The 15,625-nt window shown below is 47.4% G+C and overlaps 2 protein-coding genes across 3 annotated transcripts in view; both read left to right on the top strand.

Annotated features, from left to right (window-relative positions):
- The window catches only part of LOC308486304 (uncharacterized protein), a 174,763-nt gene that overhangs the window by 46,340 nt on the left and 112,798 nt on the right, over positions 1 to 15,625 (top strand). Inside the window, exon 2 of the mRNA XM_081023022.1 lies at positions 7,541 to 7,713. The gene's annotated coding sequence lies outside the window, so the exon portion shown is untranslated. The remainder of the gene's footprint in view (positions 1 to 7,540; positions 7,714 to 15,625) is intronic.
- On the top strand, positions 1,663 to 13,520 carry LOC308486407 (uncharacterized protein). Of its 2 annotated transcripts, none has more exons than XM_081023238.1 (2): positions 1,663 to 1,810; positions 11,436 to 13,520. In XM_081023238.1, exon 2 carries the CDS (start codon positions 11,552 to 11,554, stop codon positions 12,431 to 12,433), a length of 882 nt encoding a protein of 293 aa, XP_080879364.1. In that variant the 5' UTR covers positions 1,663 to 1,810; positions 11,436 to 11,551; the 3' UTR covers positions 12,434 to 13,520. The 2 variants fall into 2 exon arrangements, with proteins under 2 accessions (XP_080879364.1, XP_080879365.1); XM_081023239.1 differs by lacking the exon at positions 1,663 to 1,810 and adding an exon at positions 10,498 to 10,513.

The raw sequence follows: 15,625 nt of genomic DNA, 5'->3' as shown, positions 1-15,625 counted from the left end.
GGGGGAGGAATCCAAGAAGAAAAAAAAAATTGAATCCCAGGAGCCAGAACAGCAAGAGGAATCTGGCTTCTGGGATAATGTGTGGCTGTTCTGGCTTCTGGGATAACAGCGCCAAGGGCAGCAGGATGAAGAGGCTAAGGCAGAAGCCAGGACAGGCGCCTCGCTGAAGGGGCGCTGCGCAGTTCTCCCTCTTTGCGCAGCCGAAGACTGAAAGGCATAACAGGATTCAAAAATAGCAAAAATGTAACTCACAGTAAAACCCTGACTTAGCATTCCAAAACAGCACTCAAGTAAGAAACAGACAAGCAGAGTACAGTGGTACCTCGCAAGACGAATGCCTCGCAAGACGAAAAACGCGCAAGACAAAAGAGTTTCGCGTTTTTTGAGTCGTTCCGCAAGACGAACTTCCCTATGGGCTTGCTTCGCAAGACGAAACGTCTTCCGAGTTTGTTTACTTTTTCTTAAAGCCACTAAGCCGCTAATAGCCGTGCTTCGCAAGACGAAAAAACCGCAAGACGAAGAGACTCGCGGAACGGATTAATTTCGTCTTGCGAAGCACCACTGTAGAGTAATATCAGAATATGAAGTGGGAGCAGGCGCATTTCAATACTGTAATTTATATATAATTCAGTGTCAGAGTAACCCTGGGACTAGATAAAAAGCGTCCAGGTGGATGTGCCCCAGCTGCCCTTCACTTTCCTCTTCCGCACGGGCAGAATCTGCCTTCTGGACTGTGGGATTCACGGTTGTTCTCCTCCTCTCCATCCACCAGGGCTTGACTTCAGGTGCAGCAGAATTCCCCAGCCCCCCCCCCCCCAAGGATTTGAGACCCATCAGCTATCCTCACCTGGTTTAGCCGGCCGGTTGAAGCCGTTGCTTGAACCCCTGTTGCATGCTGACAGCTTCTGGAAGCCACAGGTGAGAGTTGAGTGCAGGGTGGGGACCAAGGGTGGAAAAATGACCCCAGAAGGTGTAGGACATGTCCCCCACCAAAGGAACTACTGCTCCCCAACACCCCATGACATCTAGATTCAGGTAGGTAGCCGTATTGGTCTGACGCACTTGAAATAAAAAATTAAAAAATAGTCCAGTAGCACCTTAGGGACCAGCTAATTTTGTTCTAGGTATAAGCTTTGGTGTGTATGCACACTTCTTCAGATACACTGACACAGATATCACCAGACCCTTGTATAACGTGGGAGGGTGGGTTGGGGTTTTTCTCAGAAAGGTACTCCTACTACCATCTCACACTACCCTTCACTATATGAAGAAGTGTGCATGCACACGAAAGCTTATACCTAGAACAAACTTAGTTGGTCCCTAAGGTGCTGCTGCTGTTGTTGTTGTTTATTCGTTTAGTCGTGTCCGACTCTTTGTGACCCCCTGGACCAGAGCACGCCAAGCACTACTGTCTTCCACTGCCTCCCACAGTTTGGTCAAACTCATGCTGGTCGCTTCAAGAACACTATCCCACCATCTTGTCCTCTGTCGTCCCCTTCTCCTTTGGCCCTCCATCCTTGCCAACATCAGGGTCTTTTCCAGGGAGTCTTCTCTTCTCATGAGGTGGCCAAAGTATCGGAGTCTCAGCTTCAGGATCTGTCCTTCCAGTGAGCAGTCAGGGCTGATTTCCTGAAGAATGGATACGTTGGATCTTCTTGCAGTCCATGGGACTCTCAAGAATCTCATCCAGCACCAGAATTCAAAAGCATCCATTCTTTGACGATCAGCCTTTTTTATGGTAAAGCTCTCACTTCCATACATCACGACTGGGAAAACCATAGCTTGAACTATACGGACCTTTGTTGCCAAGGTGATGTCTCTACTTTTTAAGATGCTGTCTAGGTTTGTTTGTTTTTTTTCTCCCAAGACCCTAAGGTGCTACTGGACTATTTTTGTTAATTTTTTACTTCAACTGTGTCAGACCAATATGGCTACCTACCACTAAGTACAGTTATCTCCTTGCCTTGAATATCCTGCTTTTCAGTGCCAGATTAGGATAGTCCTCTGTCAGAAGACAAGCACAGGATCAGGCAGCACATCATCATTATAAAGAACCATTGGGGTGAGTGCTTCCGCCTGGGATTCCCACGGGCCAGCTGCTTTCCTTCTGCTTCTCTGCTCTATCCATGCAATGTGAGGCACGTAGACAGAGGTCCATCTCCAAGAACGGGAGCTTCCCTGAGCACCCATTCAGCTGACCCCAAGCACCAAGCCTTGTCACTAGTTCTCTGACTGACCCAGACCACAGTCCCTGGAAGAAATGAAGGCCTGGGTCTCCCAAAATACTCCATATGGACCTCCTGAGGTCAGTGAGACTGTGCAGGTGATTCATGAAGATCTAGAGGTGGAAACAGGGGCAACCACTTGATTTGAAAGGCAGTCTCAGAGGACAACAGTATTCCAAGATCATACTGTGTTATTAAAGATGATTGAGGATTATGAATGGTTGCTGATGCATTACGATCATTTGACATCATAGGATTTTCATTTCCTAAAAATTGGGAACATGGGTAGGACATGGGAGAATGTAGGAGATGTTGAAATAAGAGAAGGTGCTAATGGCGGTTGATGTGTTCTCTTTCCCTTTGTTCTCTTTCTTGAAACCCAAACAGGATTTCCTTTCTGCCCACTCTGAAAAAGGGGATGAAGAAGACAGAATTGCAGGGGACAGGGCACCTTTCATTTCATTAGGAATAGCCATTAAAATGTGTGAAATGTGGAATATGCTTCACTGAATGAGCACACATAGTTCACATCAACGAACAGAAAAAGGAAAGAACCCACTTAAAGGTAAGGAGTGCGGAAAGAGCTTCTCTTTCAATGCAAAACTTAGAACACACCAGTGGACTCACACAGAGAGAAAACTCACACAGAGAGTATGGGAAGAACTTCAGTCAGAGTGGAAACCTTACATTGCACAAACGGACTCACACAGGGGGGAAACCATATGAATGTATGGAGTGTGGAAAGAAATTTAGTAATAGTGGAAACCTTGGAAGACATCAACGGGCACACACAGGGGAGAAACTTTATAAATGTATCGAGTGTGGAAAGAGCTTTAGTGATAATGGAAACCTTAGAAGACATCAATGGACTCACACAGAGGAGAAACCATTTAAATGTATAAAGTGTGGAAACGTCTACAGTCAGAGTGGACACCTGAGAAGACATCAACGTACTCACACAGGGGAGAAACCATTTCAATGTATGGAGTGTGAAAAGAGCTTTAGTGATAGTGGAAGCCTTAGCAGACATCAACAGACTCACACAGGGGAGAAACCATTTCAATGTATGGAGTGTGGAAAGTGCTTCAGTCACAGTGGAAGTCTTAGAAGACATCAATGGATTCACACAGAGGAGAAACCATTTAAATGTATGGAGTGTGGAAAGCGCTTTAGTGATAGTGGAAGCCTTAGCAGACATCAATGGATTCACACAGAGGAGAAACCATTTAAATGTATGGAGTGTGGAAAGCGCTTTAGTGATAGTGGAAACCTTAGAAGACATCAACATGCTCACATCGGTAAAAAACAATTTAAATGTATGGAGTGCGGAAAGAGCTTTAGTGATAATGGAAAACTTAGAACACATCAACGGACTCACACGGAAGAAACCATTTAAAAGTATGGAGTAAATACTAAATGCTTCACTCAGAGTGGAAATCTTAGCAAACATCAGCAGACACACGGGAGAAACCATTTAAAGGTATGGATTGTAGAAGGAGCTTCATGTCAGAGTGGAATCCTTGATTTATGTCGTCAACCTCACACAAAAGACAAACCATATAAATATCAGGAAAGTAGATAGAGGTTCACTCTTAGTGGAAATTCAAAATCAACAGACTCATGGACAGGAGAAGCAGTTTAAATGAATAGACTGCAAAAAGTGCTTTATTTATAATGGAGTGATTAAGGAACATCTAGGGACTCTCACATGGGAGAACCCATTTAGATGTATGGAGTGTGGGACGTCTTCCTCTCAGAGTACACCCTGAGCAATGAATTCAGCAGGAAATCATTCCTAAAAGCATGAGGTATATGTGAAGGTCTGGTGTTTAGATGTAAAACTGTATAATAATGAAATAATGAAGGCAACATCTCACAATCATGAGTATAATTTGAGATGAAAGTACCTTTGGTTTTTGCACCAAACTCTGTCGCCCCCCCCCACCGCATGATCTCCAAGCACTGCTTCTTCACCAGAACTGCCTCCTGCCCTGCGCGTTCTGAAGAAGACTTGAAATACTGAAATTGAATGGGAGATTTCCCCCAAGCCTAATTTCAAGAGGGGGGAGGAGGGGCTGCAGGGACCAGGGAAATCTCCTGGGGGGGCATCTTCACTCATGAACCCCATGGGGCAACCCCAGAGCTCCTGCTCATTCCGGGGTTTGGGAAAGAGTGTATTTTTCCATAGTCCCAGAAGTTTTGCTTCAATCATGCTACTCGGGAGTTTTCCTACCAGAGGACCACAGTGCTGTGGCTGCTGCTGTTGTCATGGACTGGCTGGTGGGGGGAGGCACCAGCTGGGGGACCAACAAGGGAAGAAGGCTCAGAGTCCAGCGACTGGTGGTGGGATGAGCAGAAAGAGGGGGAAAGGGGAGCAGACCGGAAGGGGAGATGCAGTATGAGATTCCAAATTCTTTGTATATGTGTGTAATTTAAATCAATAAGGATTATTTTAAAAAATAAATAAATTTGTGGCCGGCCTGATCAAGCGTTGCTTCCTCTGGTTAGCCCTGCTGGAACTCCAGTTCATTCCAGACCCTGGGGTCACTAGAGGACTGGTGGCTCCTCCTGGCAAATGGCCTGGTGCGCGCTGGATCACCAGTCCTTCCTTGTCCCCAGAATCCGGCCAACCGAAGGTCCCATCTGGGGTGCCATCTGTTGTAAACAAAAGCTGCCCTTCTTCCCTTATGGGGGACACAAGAGCCCTTTATAGAGTCCCTTGTAGGTTCTCCATCGGTAAGAGAAAACAACAGACACTAACCAGAGACTATTGAGAAGCAAAGCAGCTAGTAAGCCTGATCTTTATTGATCTGTTGCAACAGGGTGCTCCCCTGAGGAGGACCCCCAACCAAGGCGTGCCAGCCCTTATATAGACATTTTAAATTCCCTGACCTGGAGCTCCAGACCACCCCTGCATTCATCACAGAAGGGGCGTAACCCAAGACCACCTACTACAAAAATCATACCTACATCACAGAAAATGCGGTCTACAACCAAAAATTGAATGTTGTTGTTTTCCCTGTCTGGCAGGTTCTCTGATAATGCCTTATCTGATTCCCTTTCCTGGTAGTCTGGCCATTCCTTTGAGATGGTGATTTCCCAATTCCTGAGACAATGGGAAGGTTCCCTCACCCCCTCCCTCCTTGCAGAGAAAACATTTGGTCAGTTTGGGAGTCTAAATGGTTTCAGGACGGTCTTCCTGTGCTGCTCCAGACATGTGGTTGACATATCTATGGATGTGCTTGGTTGGTACATTTATGAACATTTATTATCTATATAAGACATTGTTACGGAAAATCTAGGTGTGAGGCTGCTCTGCCACCTAGCTCGTCTGACTGAGTCTGCAGGTCCCTGCGGAACAAAAGGAGCGCAGCCAGAGACCGAAGCATTCATTCAGCTAATATTCTCCTTTCCCTTCCTGCACCACAACAAACACTCTGTAAGGTGAGTGGGGCTGAGAGACTTCAGAGAAGTGTGACTGCCCCAAGGTCACCCCAGCAACTGCATGTGGAGGAGCGGAGACGGGAACCCGATTCCCCAGATTATGAATCTACGGCTCTTAACCACTACACCCCACGGGCTCTCGACAAGACACTCAGGTTACCACCACAACTCCTCCCTCAACCCCTCCTCTTTGTGATGTGTCAATGATGTAGTCATGATGTAGTCTTGGGGGTGTAGCATGGGGGATTCGGAGCTAATAAAAGTTGGGGTCTTCTTTTGTTGGGGGCTTCCATCTTGTTCCACCTGGGGGCAGGTGGGAGTCCTGTGGCGACAGTCTTCAATCAAGACCAAGCCGACTGGCTGCTCTTTTGCTCTGCTCTTCCTGGCTGGTCTCCTTGTTTCTGGTCCAAGGGATCCCTCAGATTTTGGAATCCGCTTCTGGCTACAATTGTATCGGCTGCTTTTCTGAGCCTCTTGGCTGTTGTGCAGGGACGGGGCCTGTGTCCACGGTCCTTGTCCTGGCCTGAGTTAGAGGCTGGGGTGGGGAGCTGGGATTTGGGGGGGGTCGTTTAGCTGCCCCCCCGTTCCTGGTTTGAACAGCACCAATACCTAAAACACGGAGGGATCTAAGCTCGTGGGGTGGGGGAGGGGAGGATGTTGCAATGCAAACCTTGTAGGCGGGACGGGACCCACTTTGCAGCTGGATCTCCGGAACGTTCTCCCCCCCCCCCAATTCTTTCCCTCCCCTCCCGGCACATCCTCCTCTCACCCCGCCCCCACAACCCCATATCCCGCCCACAAACATCCCACCCCTTCCTCCTCCTCCTCCAATCCGGCTTCTGCTCCAGGAATGTGGGGGGAGGTGAGCCCCCTCCCAACCTTCTCCCGGAAGTGGAGCTTCCACTCCGGATTGCTGCTCTGCCCCGTAGCTCTGGGGGGGGAGGTTCGGAAAGGGGAGGGAGGAGGCAGAGGACACCCCCCCCCCGTGGATGTTGCAGGAAAGGAAAGGAGAATCGGGAGCGAGGACAAAGAGGTAAAGGGGTCGCGGGGGTAGGAGGGGGAGAAAAGGACCCAGAGACCCCGCCAGCTACCCCAAGAGCCTTCTGTGGGGCCTGGATTCCGGCACGCGTGCTGCGAAGGGGCGGAGATGGAGCACCCACCCACGAGGACTCCCTGGGGCGCGGAGAAGCGGGCCAAGAAAGGGTTAAGGGGTGCGGGAGGCGACGGGCTAGAGACCCCCCTGTCCCTCCCCCACTTCCGTTGGGGGGCCCTAGGATAGAGAGATGGGGCTAGCAGGGTGAGGGGCCAGTCGCGCCGGAGTGTAGGGGAAACCACGGGAGAGAGGGAGGAAGGGGAGCACTGGGGGGGGGGAGATGGGAAGAACAGTCTTTGGGGACACGTCTCCATCCTGGCTTCCTTGGGGAATCTCCGGGGGGGCGGCTTGGCTTATCCCTCCCGCCCAGGAATCGACCCCCACTTTCAGGGCGACCAGAGAGGGATCCCTGGAAAGTGGGGGGTCCAGTCCCCCTCCCCTTATTTCCTGCAATCTCCATCCTCTTCCCACCCCATAAGCCCCTGTCCTGCGCTTCTGCCCAGTCCAAGCACTGGTCCCCTGGAGAGGAGAGGAAATCCCGAGACGAGGGGAGAGGGCCTTCTCAGAAGCAGCTCTTTGTTTCCGCAATCCCACCCAGGAAGCAGCCAGAAACCTTTTCCTCTCTCTCAGGCTTTCATCTTTAATGTCTTTTCCACTGAGGATGAGGATAATGTACACCTGTCATCAGAAACAGGGGTGCAGAGTCCATGGAATGGCTCTCAGGATTGATATAGAAGTTGCACCTCAAAAGCATTTCTGTTCCTCTTACTCTTTGTAGCCAATGTCAGAGTGACTGACAAGCTGAGATAAAACCCATCAGCATCCGATGACAGTGACTGCATGAATCTTCCCAGTCAAAGGACCCATTTTCATGATAGACAGTGCCTGTGGCTGGAGGCTCTACATACAAGGTGTGCCTATACAGGCCAAAGACTGCCAGTATTAGCACAGGTGAGGTGTGTGACCTTCCCAGATTTACAGACTGTATGTGAATGGGATTATAGTTTACAGCAACCCTATGATTTTCTCCACCCATAACATTTCGTAAGCTAATATTGCAGTAGAAATTCCAAAATAACTACAAAAAATCACAAGATAATAATAATAGTACAGTGGTACCTCAGGTTAAGAACTGAATTCGTTCTGGAGGTCCGTTCTTAACCTGAAACTGTTCTTAACCTGTGGTACCACTTTAGCTAATGGGGTCTCCTGCTGCCGCCACACAATTTCTGTTCTCATCCTGAAGCAAAGTTCTTAACCCAAGATATTATTTCTGGGTTAGCAGACTCTGTAACCTGAAGCGTCTCTAACCTGAGGTTCCACTGTAGAAGTTCTAGTATTAGTATCTTCCCCCAGCTGCTCTGGGCAGCTTACAGTACATATAGGTAAAGGTAAAGGGACCCCTGACCATTAGGTCCAGTTGTGGCCAACTCTGGGGTTGCGGCGCTCATCTCGCTTTATTGGCTGAGGGAGCCGGTGTACAGCTTCCGGGTCATGTGGCCAGCATGACTAAGCCGCTTCTGAAGAACCAGAGCAGCGCACGGAAACGCTGTTTACCTTCCCGCCGGAGCAGTACCTATTTATCTACTTGCTCTTTGATGTGCTTTCGAACTGCTAGGTTGGCAGGAGCAGGGACCGAGCAATGGGAGCTCACCCCATCGCAGGGATTCGAACCGCCAACCTTCTGATCAGGAAGTCTAGGCTCTATGGTTTAACCCACAACGACACCCAGCTGTCTTCTAAATGTCAGATAGTTGCCTACTTCCTTGCCCTCTGAAGGGAGGGCATTCCATGGGGCAGGAGGCCCTCTGCCTGGTTCCCTGGAACTGCACTTCTAACAGCAAAGGAACCAGCAGAAGACCCTCGGAGGCGGACCTCCCTGTCCGGACTGAGGGATGGGGGTGAAGATGCTCTTTCAGGTCCACAGGGCCGAGGCTGTTGAGGGCTTCAGGTTGCACATCTTGCTCCTCCATAATGATCAATGTATAGTTAGCAGAGTAGGAGAAAACACTCAGAGGCAGCAAAAAAATGAATTCAACTGAGAAATTTTTTTATTTTTTAAAAATAATTTTTATTAACTGGCCAATCACATCAAATTAAATCACATCGTATAAATTCCAAATTACAAAGCCAATTTTTAAAATTTTGTTGGGGGAACCCATACTTCAAGATCCAAAGGGGGATTCAGATCATCTTCTTATTACTGCGTTAATGTCCAAATCAGTCCCAATCAGTCCAAACAAAGTTCATAATTCTATCCAGTCTTATCTTGGTGTTTCCACATCATATCTTATTCATATAATTTCTCTTTTTCCTTTACGATCTCTTCTGTTGGTCTCCTTAAGCCGATAACAAGTATAATCCTGTGTGGATTTCCCGTTCCTCCACTAAGTCCAGGTGGTTTCCATATATCTCCTTCGTAGATAACATCGCTCTTTCCATTGTAAATTTTGGCATTTGTCGCTCTTAAGTCCCACCGAGGAGTTGATCCACGATATGTAAACAACTCTATTTCTCTCTTTCTCCTCCCAGACCCAAGAGCTCCAACAATGCCTCCCAAAATGGCGACGGCATTTTTAACTGCATCATTCCAAAACTCTTAGCTTTCCAGCTTCATCTTGAAACATTGCTTTGGATCGAAAGTTTATCTCCACACAGCCTTAAATCCACAGCTTAAGTCCTTAATTTCTGACTCATTAGGGGAGGGGATTCTTGTTAACTCACATGAAAAAAAGGAAGGCAGGTTTTCTCCCCCCTCCCCCATTTGTCAAACCATATCTTGACGTATCTTCTCATATTTTATTCTTGTCTTGTTATCAGAGATCTCTTCTGTCAGCAGTCTTTACTCCCCTTTTTCCTTGAAGCATGTGCAATTAATCTCATCCAAATTGTTTCTTTTAAAGATCATTGCAACCAGCAGCGCTAATCAGGGACGGCGTCCAGGAGAGCCGGAATCCCACAGGAAGGCTTTGTGCCTAGTGCCCCCACCCCCACAAATTCGGGGGTGGTATAGGGCACAGCAGGCAAGGGCCGCCCCCCCCCCACAATCCTGGGGGGGTAAGGAGGCTACTTACCCCCATCATAGCCTCCAAATTACCTCGTGTGGGTCGGAGAGATGTTATTGTCAGCCATCTTCCGATGCGCCACCTAGTGGCCCCCCCAATTCAACTGAGAAATTTATTACTGAAGACACATATGCATAACAGGACCCAAAAATAGCAAAAATGTAACTCACAGTAAAACCCTGACTTAGCATAAGAAAACAGCACTCAAGTAAGAAACAGACAAGCAGAGTAGAGTAATATCAGAATATGAAGTGTAAGCAGGCGCATTTCAATACTGTAATTTATATATAATTCAATGTCAGAGTAACCCTGGGACTAGATAACAAGCCTCCAGCTGGACGTGCCCCATCTGTCCTTCACTTTCCTCTTCCGCACGGGCAGAATCTGCCTTCTGGACTGTGGGATTCACAGTTGTTCTCTCCATCCACCAGGGCTTGACTTCAGGTGCAGCAGAATATCCCAGCCCCCCAAGGATTTGAGACCCATCAGCTTTCCTCACCTGGTTTAGCCGGCCGGTTGAAGCCGTTGCTTGAACCCTTGTTGCATGCTGACAGCTTCTGGAAGCCACAGGTGAGAACTGACTGCAGGGTGGGGAGCAAGGGTGGAAAATGACCCCAGAAGGTGCAGGACATGTCCCCCACCAAAGGAACTACTTATCCCGAACACCCCATGACATTTAGATTCAGGTAGGTAGCCGTGTTGCACACTTAATCAGATACACTGACACAGAGGTCACCAGACCCTTGTATATCGTGGGAGTGTGTGGTGGGTTTTTTCTCAGAAGTGTACTCCCACTACCCATCACTATATGAAGAAGTGTGCATGCACACAGAAGCTTATACCTGGAACAAACTTAGTTGGTCCCTAAGGTGCTACTGGACTATTTTTGTTACTTTTTTACTTCAACTGTGTCAGACCAATATGGCTACCTACTATTAAGTACAGTTATCTCCTTGCCTTGAATATCCTGCTTTTCAGTGCCAGATTAGGATAGTCCTGTGTCAGAAGACAAGCACAGGATCAGGCAGCACATCATCATTATAAAGAACCATTGGGGTGGGTGTTTCCGCCTGGGATTCCCATGTGCCAGCTGCTTTCCTTCTGCTTCTCCTGCTCTCTCCATGCAATGTGAGGCATGTAGACAAGAGGTCCATCTCCAAGAACAGGAGCGTCCCTGAGCACCCATTCAGCTGACCCCAAGCACCAAGCCTTGTCACTAGTTCTCTGATTGACTGAGACCACAGTCCATGGAAGAGATGTAGACCTGGGTCTCCCAAAATGGTCCATATGGATCTCCTGAGGTCAGTGGGACTGTGCAGGTGATTCATGAAGAACTAGAGGTGGAAACAGGGGCAACCACTTGATTTGAAAGGCATTCTCAGAGGACAACGGTATTCCAAGATCATGCTGTGTTATTAAAGATGATTTAGGGTTATGAAAGGTTCCTGATGCATTACTACCATTTGACATCATACCATTTTCATTTCTAAAAAATTGGGAACATGGGGAGGACATGGGAGAATGTAGGAGATGTTGCAATAAGAGAAGGTGCTAATGGCGGTTGATATGTTCTCTTTCCCTTTGTTCTCTTTCTTGAAACCCAAACAGGATTTCCTTTCTGCCCACTCTGAAAAAGGGGATGGAGAAGACAGAATTGCAGGGGACAGGGCACCTTTCATTTCATTAGGAATAGCCATTAAAATGTGTGAAATATGCTTCACTGAATGAGCACACATAGTTCACATCAACGAACACAAAAAGGACAGAACCCAATTAAAGGTATGGAGTGCGAAAAGAGCTTCTCTTTCAATGCAACACTTAGAACACACCAGCGGACTCACAGAGAGAGAAAACGTTTTACGTGCAGGGAGTGTGGGAAGAACTTCAGTCATAGTGGACACCTCAATATACATCAACGGACACACACAGGGGAGAAACCATATAAATGTATGGAGTGTGAAAAGAGCTTTAGTGATAGTGGAACCCTAAGAAGACATCAACGGACTCACACAGGGGAGAAACCATTTAAATGTATGGAGTGTGAAAAGAGCTTTAGTGATAGTGGAAAGCTGAGATCACATGAACGGACTCACACAGGGGAGAAACCATATGAATGTATGGAGTGTGGAAAGGTTTTCAGTCAGAATGGAAGCCTTAGATCACATCAACGGACTCATACAGGGGAGAAACCATTTAAATGCATGGAGTGTGGAAAGAGCTTCAATCAGAGTGGAAACCTTAGAAATCATCAACGGACTCATACAGGGGAGAAACCATTTAAATGCATGGAGTGTGGAAAAAGCTTTAGTGATAATGGAAACCTTAGAAATCATGAACGGATTCACACAGGGGAGAAACCATATAAATGTATCGATTGTGGAAAGAGATTTAGTGATAATGGAAACCTTAAAAAACATCAACGGTCTCACACAGGGATGAAACCATTTAAATGCATGGAGTGTGGAAAGAGCTTCAGTCAGAGTGGAGACCTTAGAAATCATCAACGGACTCACACAGGGGAGAAACCATATAAATGTATGGAGTGTGGAAAGAGCTTTAGGGTTAATGGACACCTTAGACAACATCAACAGACTCACACGGGATAAACCATTTAAAGGTATGGACTGTAGAAGGAGCTTCAATCAGAGTGGAACCCTTGATTTATGTCAACAAACTCACATAAAATACAAACCATATAAATATCAGGAAAGTAGATAGAGGTTCACTCTTAGTGGAAATTCAAAATCAACAGACTCATGGACAGGAGAAGCAGTTTAAATGAATAGACTGCAAAAAGTGCTTTATTTATAATGGAGTGATTAAGGAACATCTAGGGACTCTCACATGGGAGAACCCATTTAGATGTATGGAGTGTGGGACGTCTTCCTCTCAGAGTACACCCGGAGCAATGAATTCAGCAGGAAATCATTCCTAAAAGCATGAGGTATATGTGAATTTCTGGTGTTTATATGTAAAACTGTATAATAATAAAATAATGAAGGCAACATCTCACAATGGTGAGTATAATTTTAGATGAATGTACTTTTGGTTTTTGCACCAAACTCTGTTACTCCCCCCCACCACCACCACATGATCTCCAAGCACTGCTTCTTCACCAGAACTTCATCGCTGCCTCCTGCCCTGTGCGTTCTGAAGAAAACTTGAAATACTGAAATTGAATGGGAGATTCCCCCCCCCCAAGCCTAATTTCAAGAGGGGGGAGAAGGGGCTTCAGGTACCAGGAAAGTCTCCTGGGGGGTCCACCTTCACTCATGAACCCCATGGGGCAACCCCAGAGCTCCTGCTCATTCTGGGGTTTGAGGAAGATGGTCCCAGAAGTTTTGCTTCAATCATGCTTCTCAGGAGTTTTCCTACCAGAGGACCACAGTGCTGTGGCTGCTGTTGTTGTCATGGACTGGCTAGTGAGGGTGGGGAGGTACCAGCTGGGGACCCACAAGGGAAGAAGGCTCAGATCCTGGGTACTGGTGGTTGCATGAGCTGAAAGAAGGAGAAAATGGAGCAGACCGGAAGGGGAGATGTTGCAAGCTGAGGAGGAAACAGGATTTGGTGAGCGGGAAGAGTCTGGGGCAGAGAGCAGTTCAGGCTCAGAGGGAGGAGAGGAGGGGGCCAGGAGACCCAGAGGAGGCCGGATGCTGAAGCATCCAGGGAGACTCCCCCTCCTGCTGCGACCAGCACATGGATTCATGCAATGAATCATCCCCAAAATGATTTTTTTATTCCAAACAATGCCCATTTTAGGAGGAATGAATTGTTTTATGGAGTGGAAAAGGGAAATATCTAGATTTATATAGAGTGGAAAGAAACCGAGAATTAAACACCTGTTATTAACAGATAAAAAGGAGAAATGAGTTTTTGCATTGCCAGATTTGCAATTCTATCATGCGGAGGCAGGATTGGTTTGGATAAAAGACCTTAAATTTTTTATTACAGGATTCATCCAGCCCAGCCTTTCGCATGATGAATTCTGCATTTATGTTAAATAAGCAGGAAGACAATATACCGTCCTCCTTCTTGTTCCACATAGAGATTTCTCAGGAGACAGATGAGGTGGTCAGGCACTCCCATTTCTTTAAGAACTCGCCATAGTTTGCTGTGGTCAACACAGTCAAAGGATGTTCTGTAGTCTCCATAATCCAGCGCATGTTTGCAATTTGGTCTGTGGTACCGCTGTGCCTTCGAAATCCAGTTTACACTTCTGGGAGTTCTCAGTCCACATACTGCTTGAGCCTTCCTTGTAGAATTTTAAGCATAACCTTGCTAGCATGTGAAATGAGCGCAATTGTGTGGTAATTGGTGCATTCTTTGGGATTGGGATTCATGTGTGGCAGGAACCCCCCCCCCCAATCACTCAGTTTGTACAAACACGACACACACACACTCACACTCACACACGACATATGCAATGCTTCTGTTATAAATTCATATAAAATCAGCCGTACATCAGATCTGCACCGTTCGACTTTTATTTTGCACCCGGAGGGAAGGACTATCAAAGGGGGGAGACTTGACGCAAGGCAGCCAACACGTCCGTCCGCAGTGAGCCCTACCCAGTTGGCATGCCAACCTTGATGGTCCTAGACAGAAGAGCATCACACACACAAAGGAACCGGATATGGAAGTGGATTCAGTAGGGACTGAAACACAGGACAGTGACCAGCCCTTCCCTCTGGGGGCAGGAAACAGTGAACTCCCCTTTGTCCTCAGGAATGTAATCATGGGGAGGGGAAAGGAGGAACCGGACAGGTGACAAGACCCTCAGGTTACCACCACAACTCCTCCTCCTTCAGAGAAGTCACACTTCTCTGAGGTCTCTCAGCCCCACTCACCTCACAGAGTGTTTGTTTGGGGTAGAGGAAGGGAAAGGAGAATGTGAGCCGCTTTGAGACTCCTTCGGGTAGTGATCAAGCAGGATATCAAATCCAAACTCCTTCTTCTTCTCCCTGAACCCCTCCTCTGTGTGATGTGTCAATGATGTAGTCATGATGTAGTCTTGGGGGTGTAGCATGGGGGATTCAGAGCTAATAAAAGTTGGGGTCTTCTTTTGTTGGGGGCTTCCATCTTGTTCCACCTGGGGGCAGGTGGGAGTCCTGTGGCGACAGTCTTCAATCAAGACCAAGCCGACTGGCTGCTCTTTTGCTCTGCTCTTCCTGGCTGGTCTCCTTGTTTCTGGTCCAAGGGATCCCTCAGATTTTGGAATCCGCTTCTGGCTACAATTGTATCGGCTGCGTTTCTGAGCCTCTTGGCTGTTGTGCAGGGACGGGGCCTGTGTCCACGGTCATTGTCCTGGCCTTAGTCAGAGGCTGGGGTGGGGAGCTGGGATTTGGGGGGGGGGGTCGTTTAGCTGCCCCCCGTTCCTGCTTTGAACAGCACCAATACCTAAAACACGGAGGGGGATTACAGCCGTAAAAGATCAAGTAAAAGAAAAGAACAAGGGAAAATTAGATTAATGTAAGGGGGAGGATTTGCTGAAATGAATTTGGAAATAGGGATGCAGAAAGGGGAGGTACGGGGAAGTCGGTGAAGTAAGGTTTATGAAAAGAAAAGATTTGAAATTATACTTGTGTGTTTATGTGTCTTTTTGTTTGTATTGTGTATTGTATTGTATGTGTTTTTATAAATGTTGAAAAACCAATAAAAATTTCATATAAAACAAACAAACACGGAGGGATCTAAGCTCGTGGGGTGGGGGAGGGGAACATTTTGCAATGCAAACTTTGTAGGAGGGACGGGACCCACTTTGCAGCTGGATCTCCGGGATCAGCCCCTCCCCCGCTCTC

This window comes from Podarcis pityusensis (genome assembly GCF_964106645.2).
Source record: "Podarcis pityusensis genome assembly, chromosome: 10".
NCBI classification, from domain to species: domain Eukaryota; kingdom Metazoa; phylum Chordata; class Lepidosauria; order Squamata; family Lacertidae; genus Podarcis; species Podarcis pityusensis.
This window is presented reverse-complemented; position numbering and strand designations above follow the sequence as displayed.

What these genes read in the sequence shown, in the direction of transcription:
- LOC308486407 (XM_081023238.1), top strand. Translation starts at nt 11,552, where the DNA reads ATGAGCACACATAGTTCACATCAACGAACACAAAAAGGACAGAACCCA.